This window comes from Anser cygnoides, chromosome 9 (assembly GCF_040182565.1).
Source record: "Anser cygnoides isolate HZ-2024a breed goose chromosome 9, Taihu_goose_T2T_genome, whole genome shotgun sequence".
Taxonomy (NCBI): Eukaryota; Metazoa; Chordata; class Aves; order Anseriformes; family Anatidae; genus Anser; species Anser cygnoides.
In genome coordinates, this window is record NC_089881.1 from 5388696 (window position 1) to 5415482 (window position 26787).

At 48.7% G+C, this 26787-nt stretch overlaps 2 protein-coding genes across 2 annotated transcripts in view; one reads left to right on the top strand and one right to left on the bottom strand.

Moving 5' to 3' along the window:
- Positions 1 to 9940, top strand: part of FARSB (phenylalanyl-tRNA synthetase subunit beta) — a 38319-nt gene extending 28379 nt beyond the window's left edge. The window contains exon 17 of the mRNA XM_048062948.2: positions 9662 to 9940. Within this exon, the coding sequence (XP_047918905.2) occupies positions 9662 to 9813 (152 nt within the window). The 3' untranslated portion in view covers positions 9814 to 9940. The remainder of the gene's footprint in view (positions 1 to 9661) is intronic.
- A 4224-nt stretch (positions 9941 to 14164) lies between these two features.
- SGPP2 (sphingosine-1-phosphate phosphatase 2) overlaps positions 14165 to 26787 on the bottom strand; it is a 30280-nt gene continuing 17657 nt past the window's right edge. The window contains exons 3-5 of the mRNA XM_048062951.2: positions 24138 to 24317; positions 21948 to 22037; positions 14165 to 15198 (exon numbers count right to left, since the gene is read on the bottom strand). Coding sequence (XP_047918908.2) covers positions 14659 to 15198; positions 21948 to 22037; positions 24138 to 24317 — 810 coding nt within the window. The 3' untranslated portion in view covers positions 14165 to 14658. The remainder of the gene's footprint in view (positions 15199 to 21947; positions 22038 to 24137; positions 24318 to 26787) is intronic.

A 26787-nucleotide genomic window follows, 5' to 3' on the forward strand; every position in this document is an offset into this window, starting at 1 on the left:
ATCACTGGACATCTCAGAGGTGCCTTGCTAGTGGAAGAGAAGCAGTTATGGCAAACAACACTGAAACAGTTTTGTGGCAAAACCCTCGGTTAGTTTCTGGAAATAAGTCTCATTTCATTAGCTTTGTGTTACATAATTCTTCTCTATTATAGAGAAAAAAAATGGAGGTTATCAAATGCAAGTTTGAGGAGGGCTTTTTTCTCTTCCTATGGTCATTTCAGTTCCTCTGCTGGAAGTTCTTGAATGTGCCTTCATGACACCCTGTAATGTTTGCACAAAGCTTATCCCGAAAAAAAAAGATGATCGGGTAGAAGAAAAGTGTGTTCTTTTAGCACAGCATGGGGCAACAAGAGGTTAGATTCCTCTTTTAAACTTTCATTACCAAGCCATGTTTGACAGATGGCTTTTCCCCACATATGAAATGTTGTGTAAGAACAAAGAAAATACTTGTTTCTTGAATTCGGATGATGATTTCAGATGGCAAACACCTTCAAATTGCCTCACACAGAGCTATGTTTCCTGTGGTATAATAGTGGGAGGAAAAAAAATCCATGGAAACTACAGAAATATTTTGGGGAAGGGTGTCAAGTCAGCTTGCGAGGAGACAAATTATGGGCTTGTACCATCCACTTTTTTCAAGTACTAACCAATAAAGGTTACAATTCTCTATTCTCATTGCCTTTTGTTCTGACAGATCAGGGTTGCTCCAAACAATAGCAGTGCTTCTCAAGATGCTTAGACTTTATTTCTGCCAGTTTGTCACCTCACAGAGCCATCTCAAACATTGGCGCTTGTGTTTGAGCCCGAGACATTGGTTTCTCCTCCCTAGCATTTAGTCTTTGCTCTTCTGCTGTTCCTTTACTGGGGAGGCCTCTTCAGAGTTATACTGTTTTTTTGCTCCCGAAGGCAACTATCTTTTTTAATCACACATCATAGCAAGTCTAAGATAAAAATCTTCCTTGCATCAAGAATTTGTGAAGTCTGGCACAACTTGCATTACATAACACAGAATTAGGTCATTTGCTTTTTTTTTTTTTTTTAATACTGTCTCCTTACGTTTTGAAATAGAAAATTATTTCTTCATCAGAAACTGTTTTCAGCCTAGCTGTTGCAAAGCCCTCTCTATAAGAGATGATTCATCCAAGCCAGTAAGCAGAAATAGCAGCAAATTGCAGACCTTGCTCAGCGGGCAGGGGCAGTGCCGGCGAGCTGACAGGCGGGCGCAGCGCCGGCTTCCCTGGCACAGCATCGCCCTGCTCCAGCTAGAGGCCGGCTAAGTGTTCCTCTGATTTCATCTTCACTACAACAGTAATGCTGTGATGGGGGGTCTTATTAAATTTGTAGCCATAGCGATCACCGCAGTACGTTGGGCTTTTAAAATAATTCTGGTTTTATTTATCCTCAGTGTCACAGCTTTGAGCATGGGGGGCGGGGAGGGTTTTTTTTTTTTTTTTTAATTATTTGGTTTTGTTTTTGAAGTGAAGGGCTTCTTTTATGATCCAATGAAAACCTCTTCCCACATACGCATCTGTTTTAATAAAGATGCAGAGAAATGCTGCTGGCTGGCAGTTACGAAACCAGCGTTTAGGGCGGCATCAGCCCAAAGCCCGGTGGCTGATAACACCACCACGTCTGGTGCGTAAGTCATCCGTTCTCATCAGGGCCCTACGTGAAGGCCCAGTGGTGTGCTGGCACTTCTTGAAATTGCTGTGACACTGTAGCTAAGCAGCTCTCTGGTTTGGTTTGATTTTTTGAACTGTGGTACAGAGGCAGTGACAGCGCTTCAAATTTAGTATGACGTACATGTTCTCCCAGTTAGATATGCAACCAAATTTTAAACATGAGTTTGTAAGATTTTTGTCTCAAACTTTTACATCTGTGTAAATGCAGGATATTAGTGAGTCTCATGCCTCTGGTAGAGGAATTGACTTTACCTTCACTTGTACTGCACGAATTAGAAAACAGTAGATAGCAAAGACATGCTGAGCTGGTGCAGACTCAGCCTGGGCAAAGACTTCCCTTGTTTGGGTCCAGAAGCGAATAGCCACGTTTATTATAGTCACAGCCTTGCTTCTGGTCCCGGGCTGGCTGACAGTCGGCTGGTTCAAGCAGCTCTGTTCTTAGGGGTACAGCCGTGTGCTTTGACCAGAGGGCTCTGGTCTACAAAAGAAGGCTTAGTTGCTAACACTGACTAACAGTTTCAGCATCCGCTGAGATTCGTATCTTAATTATGTACCGTTTCGTGGAGGTTTAAGTCATTTTCTGAACAGCATGAAATGTGGTAGTCATAAAAGGATACCATCAGGTGGCTGCTGTCTATCTCAGCAAGCGGTGTCAGGTCATACTGGGAGGGGAACACAGCTTGGTCCAGGGCATGGGATGCACAAACGTCATGCAAACTGCCGTGTATTAATGTAGACTTGCAGACTGACAGTGCTGGTTCTTGTTATCCTCTAATGCCTCTGTGAAAGCAGAGCCCAAAGGCTAAAACCTACTGGCTTACTGTGCAACGTGGAGTATTCTGCACCCCTCCACCATAGAATATGGTTTATTGTTTCCTCGTTTTTGAAGGATTCTTATGTGAAAGGTGAATTTTTCTCTTGGTACTTAAAGAGGGACAAAAGCAGTCACGGAACAAAAAGTTAGCTGTGACATGATATCAACTTGGGTTTGGGACTTTTAGACAGGACAAACTAACATTTCAGATACAGATGGATTTCAGAACTGGCCTAAAAACGAAGATGAGCTATGTAATGGTATCTCTACAGTGCAGCTCAAGTCCAGCGAAGAATTGCTGTTTCTTGCAACTGCCACACAAATGCAAATTTATTGAGCTTGGTACACAAATATTGATTTATAGAAAAATATATGAATGGTAAAATTCTTTCTAGGTTTTCTACTCACTTTTTCTGTAAACATTATGTAAGTAGTCACAATGATACTTCATCACTGACTATGTGATATCCTATTACTTGGATCAGTGATGTCTGCTTTCCTTAGCCTCAGCATCCATCCACATGTTGCCTTCCATTAGGAGAGGCAGGAACACACTGCTGTTACCACATAGTCTTAACTAGTTCTGACAGTACTGTAATCCGGAGGACAACAAAAGAATTAAGGGGAGCTCTGAACCTGTTATGTTCTTGACAACCTCTGGACATCCACAAACACCCAACAACATCCTCTGCCACAACAAGAATGAAAAATGAAGTTAGAGCCTAGAAGTCTGCATTGCTCTCTGTTCTCAAGGCAGATAAAGGGAAAAGACTGCTACCTCTGCCGTCCCCAGTTTCAGTGCAACTCTTTCTTAACATGACTGTAACAGCTGACTCCAGGCTCAAGCAGTATTACAATTACTCCACACTGTTTACAGTTAAAAGTTATTGCAGGCATTGTAAAAGTAACTGACATTTAGCAGCCAATCACAGAGAAATATTTACAAGAGGAGGGTTTTTTGTTTGCGCTTTTTAATTTCAGACAAATCAGAATAGAGGACAGTATTTCAAAGATGTACGTTCTAAGTTTGTATTTGCAGAATAGTATCACTGATCTCTAAATAGTCTTAAATACTATCAAGTTTGCTTCTCACTGAAAAGAGAAGTTAGCCTTACAGTGTTCCAGAAATCACGCAAGAGTTGAGGTCTCTGATTTTTAAGTAGTAGCTTAAGGTAGATCATCCCATGACAAGATGTGATTTTGAGGTTGCTGCAGTTTGGGAGCTTTTTGCATAAGGTTTTGGGAACCTGACTGCGCTGCATACACGCACAAGAAAAGATAGTTGCCTATTTAAAAAAAAAAAAAAAAAAAAAGTACTGTCTAGTCTGATGGCATACTGTGAGTTTGTACTTGAATGCATCTACCTAAAGAAGGAATTAGCCAAAAGCGCGAAGAACCTGATCCTAGAAAGAAAAACAACCACTAACCTCAAAACTAAATTCCATACAATGTAGCACAGGTAAAATACTTGGACAGGTGAGTCAGAAGGAGCCAGTCACACCAGCTGCCCTTTCACTAAGGGCATGGGGAATTAAGATGAAAGACTTCAGAGGTCACATGAGCTCCTCTCTATTACCTTCTTAAGCTTCAGCTTCCGATGTTCCTTCAAATTATAGGAACAAACAAGTAGGTTTGAAGGCTTAGTGCAACTGTAGGCCTATAATACTACTTTAATCAATTTCTTTTTGAAAAGGAGGGAGAGTAAAGCAGAGAAAAGAAACTGTGCAAGGTGTTTGACAACAAAGAGTGCAGGGAGCTCGGAGCTTTTTGAGGGTCAATTAGCCAGAAAACGTGCTAAAGACTACATGCTCTATTGGATTACTGGCCAAAGAATTACCCCAAAGCAATCAAAGTGGCCCCGTTGCCTGAATACAGAAAGGCAATTACAGATTTTCGAGGACATGCTACAGAAGCTTTAATTAAAGGTATTACTTCTACATCACTGAACATTGGAAATTCAATTCTTACTTGCAGCCACGAGAAGTAGCTTTTGTCTTTCACTTGTGTGTAGGATATCAGCATAAAACATGACTGGCTTTGGCATCTCTTCTGTAGGAATGCATATTGTGTTTCACCCCACCCCTTCTTGCAACCAGCAATTATAGTGTTGACATATTAATAGGTGGATTTCCATTGCTAGACCTTCTGGTTTCCTCTGACATTGTGTAAGTCTCTGTCAGCAAGGACAATACGATCCCTGGCTGGATTCCAAGGTGAAGTTTGTGAAGTACTATTTGTGTGCAGAACAGAAAGGATTGTATCAAAAGAGCGAGGAGTTTGTTGTTCTTAAAGTGGTTGGTATAGTAAATTGCAACTTTTAAATGAATTCTCACTCAGCATGCTTGATAGCACAAGCAACCAGTTCTAGAAGAGCAGACTTCGGATATTTTGCACCAGCACACATGCAGTCACCTCCTGGCACGCTCACTGATAACTGTGCCTTCAGGTGTGCTTTAGCAGCTACCTGGCTAGCCAGAGCCTTTCTCGGCCTTTCTCTGTCTTTCACAGCCATACAGTTCTTAACAATGCTACACCGATAGGACAACAGACACCACTGTCAGCTTTCAGTTCCTGCTCAAAGTTGTAGGTCGCTGCACTAACCTTTCACAGAAGGCACCCTCTGGGTTCCTTTTGGCATCAAGGCTTTACTGGGGCTTAAGAGTGCAAGGTGCCAGCTTACCATGTGGTACATTGAAGCAACACAATGGTGCAATTTTTGCTGACTCCCTGTATGTGCAAGCAGTTAAGCACCTATCTTTCCTACAGCCTTGACTCTCACTCGGAGGTTTGTACCTTACTCCAAGAGCCGACACAATGGCCCAGGACACAACACACATGCAAGCTTTGCTAGGAGCCTAAAACACCACTGCTATTTCCTTGGTATTACAAGAAACACACAAAGCAAGAAAAATCACCTACCTTTGTTCTGTGGTTATTTTGATGCCTCCTTCACTGTCCTGCTGCAAGGACTGGCCAGGCCCTGCTGCAGCTGCTGCCTTGCCCAGCCCGGGGAGGTGCCCCTACCTTAGATCTCCTTTTCTAGGCTTGGGTGGTCCTTCACGCCAATCACACCCCTGGCTACAAAACGCCTGTTTCCCTTTTTCCCCTCTTTCTGCTCACATTTGTTTATGTTTCTTCTGTGTTTTATCTTTCTTTATGTGCTTCCCTTTCAATATCAATATTTTTAATCTGAAATTTACATTTGCTCCAAGTCGTGGTGGCCTGGTAGAGACACGCGGACCACCACCCGGTCCCAGGTGTGAGCTCAGCTCCCTCGTTTACCACCTGTGGGAGAATCACTCCGCTCAGGGAACTTCAGGTCCCCCATCTGTTGGATGCAGGCTGGAGGCCATTCAGGGAAACAGGAATATCCTCCGAGGCATGCCGTGGTGCAGCCAGTTGACACGATAATAGTTTCATTATTAACTAGAGTTCATAAACTATCTGTAAACCTATTCCTCAGCTCAGGTTTCTCTGGTGCAAGAGCCAAGTGTTAGCCAGACAGATGGGATCCTAAAGCTTTTAACAGGTTCTTTCATTTTAATTGGCTCATTGTCTGAGCTCTGCCAGTCGGACAAGAACAATACTGCCCAAGCACCGTGTCTGTGAAGCACCAGGCACACGGTGCAGTGAGTGTCCTGCAAAGTTACGAACGCTTCAGGGTTAGCACAGCTGGAAATGAAGAGGTGGTTTGAAGGTCCTACACTTTGTGGAGCAAAGTGTTTCCTCTTGATATTAATTACGTATTTACATCTTTGCAGCAAGGAATCTCAAAGTAAATAACGTCGTGGTCATTGCCCAGCAGTGGCTGTGCACAGGAGACCGAGCACGTGGCCGAGTGCCTCAGGCGCGGCCTGCAGCAGGCAGGCCTCCTGAACGCGCGGTGTGTGGTACAGGCTTGAGCCAAGTCCGCAGCTTTTCCCCTTCTCCCTCTCAGGTGGAGAGCCACCACCTCCTCTTCGGGGGTTGCAAGCCACTAATCCTGCTCAGTTTACCTGCTTCAGCCGACCGAAGTGACCCTTCTGTGGAGGTGCTGTGGCTGTGAGGGCTGGGTACGGCCTCATGTCCCCACCTGGCCGTGTTCGGCCTCACTGCTGACTGACTGGCCGTGCCCTGGGTAACGTAACAGCGATTCCTTGCCTGAAATTACAGAACTGTGCGGCACCACGGGACACAAAGCAGGTCTTAGAAGCTGCCTTCAGCATGGTGCCCTCTTCACGCCAGTGAACACGGGGTCACACCCCATGGCTGAGCTGGTCTCTGGGAGAAGCCTGTGGCTCGGCCTATCTCGCTGGGTGCTAGGGGTGAAACCGTAATGAGGAAAAACATGTATAATTGTTACAAAGATGCAGGGACAGTAACTGGCTTTGCAGTGGGTTGATTCAGTGCAGTATTATTTTTGACCCCATTCAAATATCTAAAGTTTAAAAATGGTTAAGTCTCATGATACGTTTGGGACGAGATGTGCGAGAAGATAAAGTAACTTTCCCAAAGCTACACACAAGCTCAAAAGAACAGACAAATTAGACTCAGTATTTTAATTAACCGTATTGTCAAAGCTTTTTTTTCATTTTTTTTCCCATAGTTTTTTAGGGGGGTACCATGCCAACATTATTAACATATGCTTAGTTCTTGCTGTTGTGCCAGTATAAGCTTACACACAAGTTTCTAAAAGAATGTCACTGTATGCTGCTCACATCCGTGGTACAATACCAGCTTTATGCTCAAATAGGAAAGCCTTTACCACTAACTACAAGGGTACTTTAGACTGTGTTTTCTCCCGCAATCTGCAGAGTGATCTGTATGTGCGGCATTTGTTTCTTTTCTAAATTTGTTTTGTCAAGTTTTATTTTAACGCTCATTCTGAATACTGCAGCTTGGCCGTGGAAAGTGTCTGTTTGGCTAGAGTCACGTGTCAGTAAAATTCAGGGCTTAAATAATTCCACTTTTGTATGTCCAGTGGAAGCAGTTGGTTTGTGTTCACAGCTAAGATTGGAACGGGACGATTTAAAATGTACCGGTTCAGAATATTCTTCAAAACAATCTTTACTTAATGTTCCTGTGATCATTTACTACTGCCATCACACTTCATGAGGCAGCCAAAACTGAAGTACCCACGTAAAGTCAATTCACACTTGCAGCCTGCTGGACATAGAAGAGACCCAGTCGCTGCTCTCGTTCCTGGAGCTGCAAGTTACGACTACAAACCTTACAGGAGACACAGCTTAAACGAGCTGCTTCCACCGGGGAGCTGGCAAGGATCGCATCTCTGGGCCTGGCCACTAGTGAGCAGAGTGCCTTCAAAATGGTCCCGAGGTTTGAGGTTAATTTGGCCCTTTAGGGCCTTTTTAAATAGCTCCTGGTAAACACATTGAAACATCCTGGGCTTGTCCTGATCCTGAAGCTTAAACAGCATTTGGTGCAATCAGAGTGTGGGTTGTCAGTAAGAAATGAAATTGCTGTGATTCCTTTGCAGGATCCAGGGCTGAGCACTGTGGCAGCAACAGGCGAGGGCTGACTGTGGAGCAGCTCCTGGGCTGTCTCCACACCGCTCAGAGGCAGCTGGCGCAGGGATGTCCCCAGCCGCGCTGACGCAGCCTGGCTCCTACCCACCCACCGACTCCTCTTGCAGGAGATGCTTTGTTGGATTTTGGGATACTGAGAAAAAGATGCAGAGCAAGGGGAGAGGGCATGGCAGCTGGCTGTTCTCTGGTGCTGACTTGTCTGATATCTGAGTGGCAATCCCAGAGAGAGCCCTTCTCTCTGGGCAGGCCACTGCCATAAAGCCACAGCTGAGGCAGCTTTTTACAAGGGCAGCAGGGAGCCTGGGCTCCAGCAGCCTCGTGTCGTCCTCTCCCCTTTCCTCCTTTGAGGCCGCAGCACTGTCTGCAGCACTGCTAGCTGGCGGCCCCGCACACCATGCTTTGCTTCTGTGACACCCAGCCCTCTTCTCATTTTCAGGATTAAAATAATTGAAGGAAGTAACAAAATAATATATATATATATATACATATATCATATACGCAAGCTTCATATTTCAGCTTAGGCCACAGAGCCCATTTTTTCTAGCGTAATGCAATTTCTTTTGGAGCATCACAGTACTCGAATCGTGCTGGAGCTGAACCACAAAAAGAGAAGGGAGATTTTTTTTTTTCCTCTGTGAAGAGTTTCCCACCTCAGAACATACATTCTGCAGTTTTCCTCTAGGGAAAGGCATTTAAAACATCCTAAGTCTTACTAAATTTGAGCAAATGGCAGGTGGTACTTGCCTACAGTTGTTGTGATGAATTCTGGTAGTGTCAGTAGCAGCACACGTGGGCAGTACCACCTGCAGTGCCGGTTCCATCAGGAGGTGTTGATGTGGGTACCACATACCTCATTATTAGAGAACTTAGAAGAAAATGTTTATCAAAACTGGAAGGGGAGTAGAGCTTTCTGGGTGCACAGCAGGTGGAGCCTTTCCTTGTCCTCACAGACGTGCCTGCTTTTGCTTTTGTTGCTCCCAGGTGGACACACTTGCTCTGAAAGAGGTGGCTTGAGAAGAAGCTTGCTGGTTTGGTTTGGCTCGCTCTTCCGAAGGGCTATCAGATAAAAATGCCGCTCAGCTCAGAACAGGGACAAAAAATGCAAATGGAGCTGCTGTTAGGAGAGTTGTTCATTGTTCCCCAGTTTTACAGTGTATATGAATCTGCTTAAAAGCTCTTCTCCAGATGAGGAATGTAGTTTGTTTCTAATTATGTGACATGTAATCAAGCGTGACGTGTCTACTTACCCCTTAGATGACAGCAAGCTTTATTTCCTTAAACAGAGTAAGGTGGGAAACATTCAGGTATTAAACAGTGCCTAAAGCCTGCAAAAGTTCTTAATTTCAGTATCCCTCTGACTTGACTTATCTGTGCTAATTCCTTTTGCAAGAGTAAATTAGTCAAAACAACTGGAGTGCAAAAAATGCCCACGCTTTGGGCTTCACATTTTATTTTTAACTCAAATGGTTTCCTTGTTCGCTATCAATCATGACAACTGTTAATGCAAGAAAGCGAGAGCCCATTCTTAGCATCTTAGCACAGAGAACTGTTTAATACTGAGCGCTTTGTTCTCCATGTTAAATGCCTATCGACTTCTTTGGCCCAGAGAAATATTGATTTTTCTCTTGCTTTCTTTACAGGCTCTGCTTTCTTCCCTGGTCGCTGTGCTGAGATCTTTGCCAAAGGTCAGAGCGTTGGGAAACTTGGAGTCCTACACCCTGACGTTATCACCAAATTTGAGCTCACCATGCCGTGCTCTGCCCTAGAGATCAGTATTGAGCCTTTCCTGTGAAGACCGGACTTCTGTCCTCCTACAGATGTCCACTTTCACATGCAGCACCCTCTGCTCCTCTGTCTTTCTCTGCAGGGAACATCCGCTTATGCTTTTAAGTTTCAATAAACTAAAAAAAAAAAACAAGTCTGGCTCCATGGGTAAATATGTTCCTTACAGTGCAATTAGGCAGGCTTCTACAGTATAAGAATGTGGCATCAAGGATGAGACTGTGCCACCGATGTTTTTAAGGGAGGGGGGAAAAAAAGTATCAAGTTGGATGAAAGCCCAGTGTTTTACAAGAGAAATATAATGGCAGAGCACATGATTAGTTTTCAAAATCAGAAATGTTCCACAGACACAGCTTCATACTGTAACTGATTATGGCTGCATAACAGGAATCTCATTCTTTTCTTATTGCATGAAATAAGATAATTGATTAGAGCAAATGTTGAGTGAATGTGAGCAGAACTAAGGAGTTGAGCTTTTATTCTGTACGGTTGTCATGTGCTCATCAATGGCTGGGGGAGGAAAACTTGTTTCATGAAAACCAGAGATATTTTGTAAGCAAGATGTGTGTAATATCTGCTTCCCTACTCCAGACATAACTGTTGCTCCTTTATCATTCTAAATTCAGAAAGGGGAGTGGGTGGAATTGAATTTTTCCATGGTTGATGTAAGCCTAGCGGTTTCTGAAGCTCCAAACAAAATTGGAGCAATGCATTTAAGAGCATATGCCACTGGTCTTTTGCACAAGGAACTGAAAAATATCAAAGCTTTTGTCGGACTGAGGGATATTTGTCTGTACAAGCCAGCATGGTCCCTGCTGCACTTGCGTAGCCCTACCAGTGGGTTCCTTAACCCCAGGTGCACAGCGGGGCCAAGCAGCTTTGGGCAGTTTGATTTTCTTGCAGCCTTGCCCCTAACGTTATACTAAAACCTCTCACTGATCAGGATTTTTGTCTAGGTGGATTTCTGGCACTAGTTATAGCACGGGGCACTGTGCCTCAGCTCCCCTGGAAACTGAGGAGCTCCAGCCAGACACGGCAGCGCTCGATGCATCCGCTCTGGTGCAAGGCAGCTGCGTGGGTGGCCAGCTCAGTGCGCTTCAGCAGGCTCCTTACCAGCGTCTAATGAAGTTGGCTATCGCTCATTTGCAATCTTATAACCATTGCTAATGTTGCACGCTAACAATAGTAAGCAGTTTGCATTAGGCCAATTTATTGTGGCTCGTTTCCATTACGGAGCCGGATAGCCTCCGGCCCCAGGAGGAGCAGTGCCGGGTTAGACCTCCGGGTGCTGGGGGAGGACGTACCGGCCGCTGGCTAATGGGAGAAGAGGTGAGGTGCAGCGGTGAGGACAAGGTAAGAGGGCAGCTCTGGGAGCTGCGCCTGCACACCCCCACCTCTGGAACCGTGCGGGCTTTTCAGTGGGAGCTCGGTCACTCGTCTCAGCAGGTGGGGGGGGCAGCAGGCACAGCTGTGGGGTGCAAGCGCTAATACATCATGAAAAATGCCCGACAGCTACCCATCTGGGAACGCTGCGGTTCCCCTCAGATGGCAGCGTAGTTTTTACTTATCCCTGCGTGACAGACGTGAAATGAGAGCACAGCCATTGCACAACCGACTTGAGTGCACATGGAGAGCGAGAAAACTGCAGCCCGCCTTTCCGAGCCTCCCGAGGGACTATCCAGCTTGCCGCGTGCAGGATCTCTCTCTCCCCGATGCCTACACAACTGTAACCAAGCAAGCTCACAGTGTGGGAAGCAATCTGTACCACAGATGGTAAGTATTAAAAAAACCCTCTTTATTAGTGTGTCATGCATGGGGATTAGGACGACAATAAGGCAGATTTGCATTTCAGCAGAGTGCAGGCATACTTGTGTGCACTAAATATATTTCTGTATGCACGATTTTCTGACTCTGGGCATCCCAATTCTCCCGTGAATTTACTGTCCTTTGAGTGTAAAGTCTGGCTTAGGCTGGCACTAAGGGCTTGAGCTGCAGGGGCGTGCGTCGCACGGCTTTCAGGGATCAGTTCTCCCGGTTCACGTTGTTTCATGTCAGTAGCCAAGTACTCCACGAGCAGGACACCAGCTCTGTGCTGGGGAAGCAGCACTGCTTGCCAGGAGCAGAGGAGCAGAGTCAACAGTGAGGTTAAATTTGAAGCCTCTTCAGAGCCACTGAACCCACTCCCAGCTGCCCGCGATGCCAGCGGCGCCTGCAAGGCTGCTCCGGCTCTGAAATTCAGGAGCGTATTGCTCAGGATGATCCGTGCGCCTGGACAGGCGGGGAACGGCACGTAATTCTAGCATAGTTACCGCATGGCCCAAACCCAACTGTCTGATATTTACAAACTGCTCATAGTCGTATTCGACGACCGAGGTACCTAACGCAAAGCTAGAGAAGGCCTCTGCAATCTTTATTTTTCTTCTTCTGCCCCTCGGTGATATTTGCAAGTGAATTTATAATGGGGGCTTCAGGGTTAATTAGCACCACAAGCTTGGTAAAGGATACGTGTACTCTGAGCATTAGCTTTTTAGAACAAAAACCACGGTGGAAAAAAGTGATGCAAGGTAGCAAGATTTATGGAAAACGAACCCATTCTGTTATCTTTCATCTGGCAAAACTACAGGAAAAAAAAAAGGATTTTTCCAAATTTCCAGTGTCTAGGTCAAATATTAACGACTTCCTTGTTTAATCTTCTTTTGTCTTGGGAGGCTTCACTCCCCTCCAGGGTCCCTGCTACTGTGTCCTCTCGGGTTTTCTCTTCTTCCTCAGATCTTCCAACGCCTCTCACCAGAACAGCTCTCCCTCCACCTCCAGCAGACAGAGCAGCGTGTTGGCAGACCACAAGCAGGTTGTACAGGGGGACCTTATCAAACTGCGAGTCATTCCCCTTCTACCAGTCATTTACAAGTAGGAACAGAGGACAGGACGAACACAACCACACCAAATCTTGCAAAATATCTGTATTTTAAAATTTGAACCAAGTACAGTTTGCATGTATTGCACGAACCACATGCAGGTGAATATAAAAGATAAAAATATTTATTTAGTATTTAACATATAAGTGCTTGGATTTATCAAGTATAATTTATAAAATTCTCATAGCATAAAATAGCCGTGATTCAGAAGTGAAGTTTTACACACAAAACTGCACAGACGTCCCCACCAAACCGCGCCTTTCTCGAGACCGCCCAATTCCACACCGTGGGCCCAACACCCGACCCGCTGGGAGGCTTCTCCCAGTTTTTGTCCCAGCTGCCGTGACACGGCACCGCTGCCAGGCTGCGGCGCCTTCGCTCTCACGCAGCGGGCATCAGAGAGCATCCTTGGTGGGGCCAGAGCCAGGATGCTATCTGATGGTGGGATATGAGGAGAAGACCAAGAGCATCCCAACTGAGCACAGACCCATCCGTTTTGGTGGCTCAAACAAGGTGCAAGTGCGCTCCTGCCCTGCTGGAAAATTTGTTTAAGCTGTTCGCATGCACACGTGGAGACAGACGTGTCCACAAACCCCTTTTAAAATAGTCGAGCCATGGCCTGGGCAAATCTACAAATGGCTAACATTTCTGCCTGCACTACTTCTGGAGGTTACTGCCCATATTTTAAAGTCATTCAGCTCTTGCAAGTGCTCCAGCCGCTCAGCCAAAACTATCAGCTACGGTGTTTGAACTTGATTCTGTTTGTACAAGCAGCCAACGGATGGCAAAGCACCTCCTTTACATTCTTCAAGTTATTTTATTTATTTTTTTGCAGCCAAGAACACAAACGTACACGGTTAAAACTCTTTTACTATACACTGTCAGGAAACGGCATAGCAGCCATCCTTGAAGCTCTGCAGTCGCAGCATTACGTTTTCTTAGCCAAGCAGACCACATTCACCGCTGTATTTCTCAACAGCTCATCGGTCCTGGAGCAGATATACATTTATCAACGTGCAGCCTGAGAATTAAAGCCACAACAGCCCTAACTACTATCCTACAGGTTTATACAGGTATTGCAAGGTGCGTGGAAGATCAATCGCAATGCTGTGCGGCACCAGAAAGTTACGGCAGCTCAGCACCACCTCTCGCCATACCCCGGTCACCCCCGGCACCGGCCGCGAGGCATTTTGAGGGCACTGCCTGTCCCCCAGCCCCGGTGCTGCGGGGACGGCCTCGTCCCGGCCCCAACAGGGGAGCAAGGTCAGGGGCAAGCAGGCTGAACGCGAGCCTCACCACTGCGGTAACTCTGCTCTGCTGTACAGCACAAGAATCTCTCAGTGGAAGCTGGTTAATGTTAGAGAGGTTTGTTAGAAATCACTTCACATGCTTTGGGTTGGGTTTTTCTTTGTTCTGCTTTACTTTTTTTTTTTTTTTTTTTTTAAAAATAAAATGGGATTGCAATGGGTAAAACCAGGCCTGCAGAAATGGCTTGGCTTTCAGAAGATGGTATGAAAAGCAACAAGCACACCCACCACTGCATTCCCCCAGGGGAATGCACAGGCACACCCGAGCTGGGCTGTCCCTGGCCGTGGAAGCAGCCAGGCAGATGCTCCCACCACTCAAGGCAGCAGCACGGCACCAGCCCCACGTCCCGGCACCGCTGACCCACAGCGAGGCGGTCCCGTGGGGATGGGGCTTCGTGCTCTGCGCTTGTCACATACATCATCTGGAACACGGGTCTCCGTCACAGGGTGTGGGCGACATCAGTGATTTCTAGCTCAGTTATTTGGGTTCAGTGATTCCCCTCAATCTTCAGAATCGGGCATTTTGGGCCAGTGCAGAAAGGCACAAATGCTTTTTGATCAAGTTACCTGCCTTGAACAACTTCTCCCTGAAATGGTGATGCTATGATTTACTTTTCAAGGAGGGAAATGTGCTCAGATCAATCCTAACAGCCCATGCAATAGTGGCACGATGACGGTAGCAGTGAAGCCCACTGATGAGTATGTTACGAATTTATACGGCACTTCAACCTCCAGCCTCCTCCGGGCTTCCAGGTCACTGATGGGGAACTTGTAGCAGTAACATAACGTGCCGAGGACCACGTTCTTCATCAGCTGACGTGTCAGCAGGATAACAGAGAGCCCTGTGAAGAACCTGGCCAGCACGAGCACCACCGTCGTACCGGTAATGAGAGGAAACCCCAAATTTTCACCGGTGTAGGCTGGTGCCGCGTACTGGTTATTTAACCAAAATCCCACGGTTGCTCCAGCTCCGGCTCCTAAAATAGTAGTGGTGTCTCCCCGGGTAGGGCTGTAATAGTCTAGTTTGGGGTAGTTGTAACACAGGACGAGAGGCACGGCTATGGACAGCAGCGGGCAGAAGGGGCTGGTGAGCAGCAGGTGGTCTATGCTGTCCCACGCAGGATACAAGAGCACGAGCAGCACAGCCGAGATCAACGCCCCACCGATCACGTCCTGTAAAGAGATCATGTTCAAAAGCTCGGTGAAAGGCCGAACACGGGTTCCCAGATGACTGCAAAACACCAACACCTGCATTCATAAGCGTGCAACAGCAGCAGAACTGCCTGAACTCAGCACCTACTGACGCCTTCAAGTTCACAGATGAGGAGTGAGGGGTGGTTTTGCAAACAGCTACGAAGCAGAAGCGAGAGGGGGCATCGGCATTAGAGCACCCTTTGTGCTTCTTCCCACCGCTGCCTCCTGCTCAGGTGCAGGCTCACACAGCCACAACTCCCCCACCAGCTCCCTGCCATCACCTCCGTGCCCACAGCAGCTGGGGTAAGAAACCCGCCCTTCCCTTCCGCCCGTCGCCCCCTCCAGCCCTGCCAGCCGCTCACGGGGAGGCCGCTGCTTCCCTCCCCACCCCAGCAGCCCCATGCCGTCAGCGGGTGGCTCTGTTCCCCTCCAACTTTCCACAAGGGGAAAGCATCTCTGGTCTCAGTCGCCTTCCCTCTGCACCCAGTGGTTCCCAGCTCGGGGAGTAACACGGCTGCTCCCAGGCTTGGCAGCAGGGTCCCCATTTTTGCCCAGAACAAGAGACTCTTCCTCGCCCCTGCTCTCACATTTTACAGGCACTCTCTGTACGTCACTTGAATGGCAGAAGCAGACACCCAACTGCATCTCACAGACAACGTTACAATAAGCTGCCTCAGCACAAACCTTTCTCTCATAATCCTACAAGTAATTTCATCACACCGATCGGATTATCACTCGCTTTGCATAAATAGAAGGATGCTCTCTTTTGTTGGAGACGGCCCCCAGGAAGCGGGGCAGCAACGCTCGGCACGGGCACAATGAGCGCCGCCAGCCCGGCCAGAGGTGGGCACCTCCGGGCAGGAATAAACCCGTGAGAAAGCTCTTGCCCAAGCCTCCGAAATCTGGCTGGTATTTAAGTGCCTGAGGCAAGCCCGTAGTTAAAACCTGATTTATTAACAGAGGCAAATCAGGTGTTTGGAGAACTTGATTGTTGTCAACAACAATGCTGGGAAGGCAGACAGAAGCCAGCCCAAAACAGCAGCTCTGTATGAAAGCAGGCAAATAAAGAGCAGCGTACGAAGTGTCACCGTGCTGCCCCAGGTATTGCTCGGGATGCAACAGACTCTGTATTCTGACCATGAAATTCACTGCCAATGCGACAGCTAATCACATACAGCAATGTCCTGTTCTCAAGGTTGTACCTTCCTCAGCAAGTCGTGACAGCTGACTACTTCTATGCTTGGTCACAGACCAACACGAATTATTTATGAGAACTTACTTGTAGTTATGCAGGAATGAGAGGACTTGTTCACAACTGAAATACTTAACGAATTTCTGGTAAGCGCGTTACTCAAGCACACCCAAACTTCAGCTGTTTACAACCACCAGGTAATGAATTCACAGCACACTTGGTTTTAAGCAACTCCAAGTGCCATTTTGCACGTTCCTCATACAGATTTCCACCTACGTTTATCTCCTTATCCATTACACTAGGATAGTCACGGAAATACATGAAGTTGTTTACGGATAACTAAAACGTAAAATAATATTAGGTGTCAATATTTCACAAAAAATAATCCATCTTCCGATACCAACTTTTAGATGAGGATTTTACACACGAAGACACGCTTGGGCCTGGCCCTAGCACACGGAACTGACACAGAGGAGCTGGGTCTCGTTCCCAGCACAGACATCCCAAAATCCCACCACTGCTGCGGAGGTCACTTCCCACCCTGCTATCTGTCTACCTTACATTAGAAAAAAGAGTCCTGACATCCTGACGTCTCCTCCCTGTGTGATCAAGGACAGAAATTCAGCAGCTCTTCACATGCTTTTCTGTCCCAGCTGTATGTACTTAACCAAACTGGGATGCCCGCGGGCTCCATCCCCATGGACACCTCTGCATTTTGCACCTTCTCCCCAGCTAACCCTTGCATTGTTCTGGCACTAGAGCTTTCGTCACCCTCTGCTTAGGGACCTGATTAAAGCTCCCCAAGTGGTACAGCGCCGTCCCCTTGCTGACTCCCTGTGCAGTAACACAGCTTGGGTGGTTCTCACGCAGACCCAAAGAGCCTGCTCTGCTCCAGTTTGTACCTGGGGTCCCCAGTGTGGGTGCCCGAGGTAATTCTCTGGGGTGTGGGAAGAAAATATATTTGTGTATTTATTACTGGTAGAAATATATATATTCAAAAAGTAGTGCTAATTTCTTTAGTGCTAATTAGAAACCCTTAGTTTCTATTTTTGTGTATGTTGTAACGTAGACATGCATTAGTACAGTAGTGCATGTATATAACCTATAAATACACATATATTGGGGTGCATGGTCAAAAATCTCTTACTGGTAGGAGTGTGCAACCAAAAGAGCTCAGAGAGCAGTGGTTTATACCGCTTGCAGTACACAGGCTTGGCCCTCCTCCTTTCGGAGGCTCCTTAGCAGACACTGCTGTGAAGCCAGGAGGGGACGTGCCCCACAGCCCCACCAGGCTCCGGATGCACCTCGCTTGTCCCTCGGGTGCAGCGCCGCAGGGGACAGGCTGATGCCGAGAGCACAGGGAGGTGAGGCCAAGCCCCAGCGCAGGGCTGCACAACATTTGGCAGTGCAGGATTAATGGTTCTTCCCCCTCCTCTGTCCAGCTAGGGGGAAGACCAGCAGAGGAAGGATTACCCTGATGTCTGAGAGGAAAATTTGCTTTTCTGAGATCTCCACACTGTGTTTAGGAGAGGGACCCTAGCTTCTCCCTGTGGTGGGGACATGTCCAGCGCTGGCAGAAGCACATTCTTCACCCCCTCTCCTCCAGCCTGCAATTACAAAGGAATTCTCACATGGGGCAGGCGCGAATTTTGCCCGAGGCAGTGACATTTATTTACAGATTCACAGATTCACAGATTTCTCTAGGTTGGAAGAGACCTCAAGATCATCGAGTCCAACCTCCGACCTAACACTAAGTACTCCACTAAACCATATCCCTAAGCTCTACATCTAAACGTCTTTTAAAGACCTCCAGGGATGGTGACTCCACCACCTCCCTGGGCAGCCCGTTCCAATGCTTAATAACCCTTTCGGTAAAGAAGTACTTCCTAACATCCAACCTAAAACTCCCCTGTCGCAACTTTAGCCCATTCCCCCTCGTCCTGTCACTAGGCACGTGGGAGAATAGACCAACCCCCACCTCTCTACAGCCTCCTTTCAGGTAACTGTAGAGAGCGATGAGGTCGCCCCTGAGCCTCCTCTTCTCCAGGCTGAACAAGCCCAGCTCCCTCAGCCGCTCCTCGTAAGACTTGTTCTCCAGACCCCTCACCAGCTTGGTCGCCCTTCTAAAAGCCTTCCCCAGGGATGCTGCAGCTGGCTCAGCACCAGCCAGCACTGCGGCAGCCCCATGTGGCCACTTCCACCCCAAAACAGCCCCTGCTGCCACGCAGCACCCGGCCCCAACCAGAGGGACTTCGCATACGTCAAGCTGGACTGGAAAGCCCTCGTTTTGGTTTGCCCTCTAACCCTCACTGCTGGCCCTTCAGGGTCCTGCTGCTTGGCTTGTTTTTATTTCACAAGGCCTCACAGCACTATTTTTTATTTTTTAAGGACTGCAAAAGCCCGTGGTCTGGCTTTCTGAAGGCCAGACCCTGCTATACGCCTCCTGTTAAAACCAAGCTAATGCCACAGCTTGGAGCTGGAAGCACCAAAAAAGCCCCCAGAACATCGATCCAGCACCCCAAACACAGCAGCACTCAAAAATATTACTTTGATTGAACGATCAGGGAAAAAGCAGTTCTGTTCTGCTCTGTACGCAGCCACTTACTGCCTGAATTCCCTGGCTTCATTCAGCACTGGTGTGACACAACACTCCCCCTTCCACCCTGAAATGCCTTACTTGTGTTCCATCCCACGAGGACGGTACTGCAGCGCATGTGAAGTGCCACTGTTTGTTTACCAGCTTTACAATATTTAAAGATAATTTCAGGATGAATGGTGTTATTAAAAACCTGAGATTCCACACGGAAAACGAGCAGGGCGAGCATCACAGAGCAGCCCGTCCCCAGGTGAGTGCTCTGGGCAAAATAAAGGCATCAGCCTGACCCTGTACTTTCAGAAAAGGAAAAAACAATTACCTGTGTTTACAGAAACAGCTTTCAGGCTTCTTTTTGGTGATAAAAGGCATCCTTTTGACTTCCCCAGCATCGGGCAGGACTGCTTTCCCATTAGGGAAAGCTGGGCATGGCGCTGTCTGCACTGCAGCCAGGAGAGACCCAGCAGCGTGGCACGTTCACAAGGTCCCACGGCTGGCCCCAAAGGGTAAAGGGGAGATGAAAGCCTGCCACGTTGCTTTGGGGGCTGCCCTCAGCTGACGAAGCCCTTCTGAACACAATCTGCCTTGGTATTTCTCCTATCTATTTGGGATACTGCGTGCCAAGGAGAACACCATCACTCAGCTGTTCCAACATCGGATGACTCCAACATGCCCTGGCAGTGGTGAGACCAAAATCTGTTCATCCCACTGAGTTGAGGATCAAAAACTGGGCCATAGTTTTAAGAGGGAGAGGAAATATATACATACATTTCCAAAATACAGTTGAGTTGTCTGGGGAAAACAAAACAAAGACAATCCACCAACAACAAACCCCAGTCCTAGTTTCTCCCATTGCTTTTTTTTTTCCTCAAAAATAATCTCAGTAAAATCACAGATTGTCTGCTTCAAAGTGCACCCAGATTTTTGCTTTTTCCTTTCCAGGTAACTCCTATTCCCGCTTTTCACCTCCTCAGGCCCCATAACTGGAGATGGATGAGGAAGTGACGGACCCTTCCTCTCCTCTGCTTCCTACAAACGGGGAATACTCTCAGGCAGTGAAGGCAGGTTTTGTAATTAAATTCTCTCTGAACAAGGCAACTGTGTCACTTCCATCCCTTTCCAAGGCAGAAGCTCCCCTGGTAACAGCTGAGGCCATTGGTGCTTATTCCCTTTCCTCTAGTCGTCGTATTCCTTCTGGTGTGAATACAGCAACAGAGAGCTCTCACACCACTGAGTGCATCTGCTGAGGGCCTTTAATGGCAACCCCTTTCCGACTGAAGTGGCTGTGCTCTTTGAGGCCCCCCGGCCCAGCAGCACTGCCAGCAATGCCGACACAGGCTCGTTTTAGGGCTGGGGCTGCCCCATAGTACGAGCCTGAGCCGCAGCAAAGCACAGGAGAACCGCCTTGCCCTTGGTGCTCTGGGTCCTTAAGTGGGAAAACCCAGTTACGCTCCATGTGGATACATTTTACCTGTTCACTTGCTTTACTAAAACATTATGACTGCTTAATTATACCCTTCGGTGTTCACTTCTAGGAGGAGCTCAGTTAAGAAGCCAGGAGGCAGCACCACCGGCAGCGGGTACGGGGTGCTGTTCGGCCCAGCCACACGCTGTCCCTACAGCTTGGGCACGGCCCCGAGCCCCAGCCCTCCCTCCAGAAGCACCTGTGGCCACACACAAGAGGCTGATGCACGGCGAGAGGCCACGTTCATGCAGCTTGCCCAGCGCTGCCCCAGCTCCCTGCACAGAGAAGCCTCTGGTGAAGGATGCTCGGCCCTCTGAAAGGCAGCATTTCTCACGGTGACACGGAGCAGCTTTTTTTCCCCTTAATTTTAAAGCCCTTTTTAATAGTGTCAGAGACACAAAGGACTTTTTCTTCTTTACCCTAAAAATCCATCTATATTTAGAGGAGTCTTTCATTATCATGGAACAGCAAGGGAAATATGCCAAGAATTTTTACTGATTGACTTAAGGTCACTGGTGAAGAAAGGATGGCTCCAGATCAGATTTAAGATATTGTTTTGATCCAGTAGGCCTGGGCAGGGAGGTCAGACTATATTTTATAGACAACCATCACACAAAAGGCTCTCTCTTACACTCATCTATTTTCCTTATTACAGCATCATTATTAGTTATAAAAAATGCACTATTTCTTTACATGCAGCCAACAAGCAATGCATCTCCAGCTGCTGGTGGAGGCTGCTGGCTGCTGTTCACGCTGCAGAAGCCGGCTCCCCCTGACAGCTCCCTAACAGGGCAGTAATGTTCCTCCATCAGGTACTGCATGATGTAAGTTACACTGAAATCTGTCCTCAGAGCAGGGCTGACACCTCGAAACTAGTGGCCAACCAGCTCGTCCTGCGTCACAGATTTCCGATGATTATTTTCGGACAACATATTTGTGCATCTCAGCCCTGTAGGGATGAGTTTCCTACAGGTTAGACTCCTAGCAGCTCCCTGTAATGCTGTTCGGTGTCACTGCAGCCCTGTAGGCCCAAGGAACCCGGCTGTCCCCCTGCCGGGGGGGGTCCCAGCTCTGATCGCCCCCTCGCTCCCCGGCGTGCCCAGCCCAGGCCGTGCCTCCTGCTGAGGACACGGGTGCTCTTGCACCACCAGCCTCGCTAGGGAACCCTGCCAGTTGCCCAAGTGCATCCCTTGCAATTAACATCTCAAAATACGGAGTGACAACCCACATCCCGCACCAACCTCACCCGGCCTTTAAACCCACACGTGGCGGTGCCGGCTGTGGCAGTAATTGCCCTTCAGATTCAAGTAGCGATAGCCCCAGGGTTTCCTCGCAGCTGCCTCTGAAGGCACAGCTTACATATTCCCACAGTGGCACGGGCGAGGCGAGTCACCCGTCACGGGAGGCCGGGCGGCCAGAACCGCGCCGTGTGCGTGGCGAGGGCAGGGGACGGCAGGGGACAGGGCAGCGTGGCTCACCAGCACGGTGTGCATCCCCGTGTACAGCCTGCTGAGACACACCAGCGTGGAGAACACGAACGCCGCCATCAGGCCGAGCTCGAAGGGGTACTGCGGAAAGAAAGAAAAGCACACGTTAGGCCGTTACACTTCCACAGGGGTACGGAATCAAACGGCCTGGGACCTCACACACCGTAGCTGTCCAAAGAGATCCGTGTGAGCTGAGACAAGACCCTAGCAGGGGCAGGCCTGGGAAATAGGTGGCACCTGCAGGATTTTGCCCCTCAGTGTCCGCCCGGTGCGAGGCCTTAGCGCTGAGGGCCTCCAGAAGAGAGGCGCAGCGCGTCCTGCAGGCGATCGCCGAGGTTTCGCTGCCGCCCCGCAGCCCGAGGGGAGCCGAGAGCCATGCTGTCTGCCCAGAAGGCAGCGGGATCGATAGTGCTGCGGCAGCAGGGCAGGGGGAAATCGATGTCTGGGCTGAAGCGGCCATCCCGCTGCTAGAGCAGTCAGGGCCGCTCTTCCCTCCGGCGTTTAAGGTTTAATCAGCCTCTTACAAAGCTGCTTTTACATAATTCCCTCTCTGAGTTGCCTATTAGCATGGGGAGAAGTATTGAAATAAATCAACATATTTAAAAAAAAAAATCACATTAGATAAAGAATAAGCTTAACACATTAGCCCTTCACTCCACTCATTCAAATCCCATTTTAGGGCTCCACTGAAAACATGTCCAATGGGTTCGTTTCACTCTCTAAAGGGCAGTTTTCTGGAGGATAAAAAAATAACGTGAGATGCATTCACCCAATGTAACCCAGCCTCCATCCCCTCCCCAGAGCCTGGCGCCTGACCAGGTTGGCCGTAGGTCAGCGCAGAAAAGCTCCCGCAGCATCGTCGGGCGCACGAGCTCCTGCCGAGCCTTCCCTCGGTCGTGCCCCGGCGCAGACAGCTCAGCCCCGCTGCAGGTGTCCCCCCCGGTTCATGCAGTACTATTTCCTCCTCGCTCCTCCAAGCCCCCAGTGTATTTACGCCCACTTCACTCCCCCTGCAGCCTGGGAGCTGGTCCAGGCCAGTAACTGACGACGAGGGCAGCTCTGGACGACAGCGCTATAACGTACAGGGAGATTTTTCCTTCTTAATGGAGGCAATTAAACCATTTAATTATTTTACAGCAGCTTTGTTTGTTTCACGGCAGTTTCCAACAAGCACAAGGCAGCCTGCGAAGAGCTGCGTGCCCCACTCTCAGCTTATCAATCAAGGAGGAGAAAGCACTGCTGCCCAGGTCTTTTTGGCAGACCCAGCACAAAGTACCACAGGCAGGGGGGATGGAGTGACTCCTGACAGCGGGTACCCCCGCACGGTTGTATCACAGCACCGCGACAAACAGAGGAGACGTGCTGCTTTTATACCAGGAGGCTCAGCCCCTGCAAGTAGCTCCACATCTGCATCTGGATGGCAGTACAACCAGCAGGGAGCAGACGGCTGGCAGCACGGCCTCTGAGGAACCCGAGAGGATCTCCCGGCCAGGCCATGAGTCCTCTTGACTGATTATAGGGGTTTGTCTTTGAAATGTGCTTGAGGAGAATGAGAAACATGCTTAAAAATGATGCAGCCACGAAGTTGTTATTGCTAAGATACAGGAAATGCCTGTTAGGATTCATAACATGACATTAAAATGACTATCACAGAGCAATGGTTTTCCAGGAAAAAACTTACAGGAAGATGAAAGGTTGAAGGTTTGGGAAAAATAATTATAGGATCACCCCAAGCAGCCTACAGCAGCAGTGCAGTGAAACTGATGCTACTTCTGCAAAAAACAAGCTTTTAAATTGTGTTATGCACTATTAGCCTAACACAAGCGATAGTCAGGGCATTTCCAAGGATGCTTCTCCTTGCATCAGACAAAAATAGGTGACATGTGGTTCCCTCAGTGTCACCGGGAAGGCGACAACCTCCAAACCGCAGTGCATCTATGAACTGGGTTTGTGCTAAAGCAGGGAGACTTCCACCCAAATTATTCTTGTATCCGTTATCAGCCAGCTACAGATAACAGGGAGAAGTGTGCAGCAGTGGAAATGAACGTAGCTCCTCTGGAAGTGGCAACAGTTTTGGATTTGTGGAGGTTTCTGCAGTTTGCTGGAAGGAGACTAGTAGGCTTGTTTTCTGTTGCTGTTTATGTTTTTTTGTTTTTTAACACTTTTTCTTTTAGCCCTTACCTTGTACTGGTTCATGGTTGCAATGAGAAAGGAGAAGGAGATGGCAGTAGCTGCCATGGCGTGGGTGGAAGGCATCCCGTACTCCGCATCCGTCCGCATCTCCAGCTTCACAACAGGTGGCGAGAGGGGACGAGGCCACTTCAGGATGTCCTTGGAGACCTGCCCTATGTACATCACGATCTGGGGAGAGGAACCGCCACAGGCTGTCAGCCCACACAGGGAATTCCCACCCTGCCCATCCCAGAACCATGGCTATCTGAGCTTTTCTGCTGCAAAATCCACCGCCCCAAGAGTAGAGTTCATCCCCTGAATTATTAAAGGATTTTCCATTATCCTGGTCAGCGAAGGCAGCAGCTGTTTTCCTGCACAGCACTGTAACTCGATCACAGCTGGGACCACAAGCAGGTCTCACTGACAAGTCACCGCAGTAGCACAGTGCGAGGAGGAGAGCTGGCCCCTGTCCCACACTGGCCAAGTGTAAGTTCCCAACCCGTCCCTTCTAACCCCTGTCCTGCAGAGCAGAGGCACCGAGACGTTTTTCTGCCACCACCCCAAACCACCACCCGCCCCAGCCGGTCCCTCCCAGCATCACAGCAGCTCCACGGGGCCACCAGGGCTGTCCTGCTGCTGGCAGCTCCTGCTCCACCCACGCACAACGCGCCCCACGCAGCCACCCGGGCATCCCTGGGCAGGCAGCAGGGAGAAAACTGAACGAGCAGCACAACCGACCAGTTCTCCTGCCTCGGTCCCTGATAACAAAGCACCTGCTTGGGGTGCCGGTGGCTTCAGCAAGGGCTCTGTGAGCTACGTGCTGAGCTCTGCACGAGTGAGGTGCTGCGAGATCCCAAAGGGATCTAATGCTAGGAACAGGTGCAAGAGGCAGCACAACAAGGACATGAACAAAAAAGAAGGCATTTGCTTTCTTGTATCCCCACCCCTCCCTGGATAGTACACCCAGATATGTGCAAAACAAGCTCTGCAACTCAAAACTTCTTTTTTAGGACACAAATCAGGGTAATTGACACCTGTCATGAAAGCTACTGCTCAGCTGCTGCACAAGACAGCTCACCGTTCTGCTTCTTGCACTTCCAGTAGGAAAGGAGAGCTCTCAAAATAACATCCTTCCTTGGCTGTGCTGCTCTGGCACGTGGCTAGCAGCATGCCCATCCGCTGCCACATTCGCCACCAGCTGCACTGCATCCATCTCTCCCATCAGCCACTTAAAAAATACTTTCACCTTAAGAGCAGGACGTTGGGACTGAGGGTTCACAAACCAGACCCAGAAAAAAGAACAGAGTGCCACATTCCTTCATCCTCCCTACAGTACAGGGCACACTGAGGGGAGTCCCTGACACCCAGCCAGCCCCGGCAGAAGTGCCTGCTGCTGCAGCCTCTGCTCCTCACTGCACGATAACCAAATGCCAGGGTTGAAAGCAAAGTCACTCTGCAGCAGAAGATAAGAGTGTTGAGGCTACCAGGTGCGATACCACCTCCGAGCAAGGTCGGACAAGCCAGTTTATCAGCAGTCCTCTCTAATAACGACTTCCAGTTGTAGAAGTATTATTAGCCCTAATACACAAAGGTATTACCGAAAGGGAAGTGAGTCACCTTGGAAATGAAGGCTGTGCTCGGGCTCCTCTGATGGCCACAAACATGCTGGCTGCTGGAGGGGGTACGGGTAAGCAAAAATACCAGCTGTTCTCACAACACATTTCTTCCTTTCATTCCAGGATAATTTCTGACCCTTATATATTTTTTAAAAACGCATTGTATAGCCACGTACAGCAGGGAGAGGTGAGACAGCCTCTGTAGGGCAGCAAGGGGAGCCCAGCATGCTCAGGCTGAGCGCTGCTCTCTGCAGTGCCAGACCCTCACCTTCAGCTCCCCTGGGCACAGGGCTTTACGTGCAACGTCCTGCACCAGTGAGCAGAAGCAGCACCCATGGGTGCAGTAGGACATCCCAGCAGCCGAGCTGACGGGTTGCTCCAACAAGCACACCACTGCTAAAAGCTGCCCTTTTATTTACCTGCCTTTCAGTGGGCTGCTGCAGCACGGAGCTCCCAGACGTGAGGCAGAGCACAGGGGCACAGGACCACTGGGGCAGTGGGTGCTCGCCACGTGGTGAGGAGCAGCATGGTGCCCCACAAGGTGCAGGAACAAAACGGGGCAGCCATGGCCTTGCAGGTGTCACACCAGCACAGGCTCACAGCGCGGTGGCTCACTGCAAGGAGCATCTGAGCTGTGCTCCAGGCGGCTCTCATCCTCTGAGGACAGTAAGAGTCCATCTCGTTTAAGCGGTGTGTTCTCTTACGCCACACTTCATTAGTTCCTGGCCTTATTTCTCTGTCATTTTGGATTTATTCTCCAGCAGCCCCAGGAAAGAAAGCAAGCAGCCTGCAGCAGCTTTTTCCAACATAGCAGGTGAGAAAGGCCCTGTAACAAACCCTCAAATCATAAACATTGGAACACTGGAAAGAAGAAGGGAGATGGAAAGGTGAGCACAGGCTAAAGATGAACACAGAGCTGAGCTTCCCCCACAGGACTTAACTTGCATTACTTGTTTGCACAACACCAGATACCCTTGATGGCCCAGAACAAATTTAACACGGGTAGAAATTACCCCAGCCTCAGACCCTCAGTAACTCAGGAT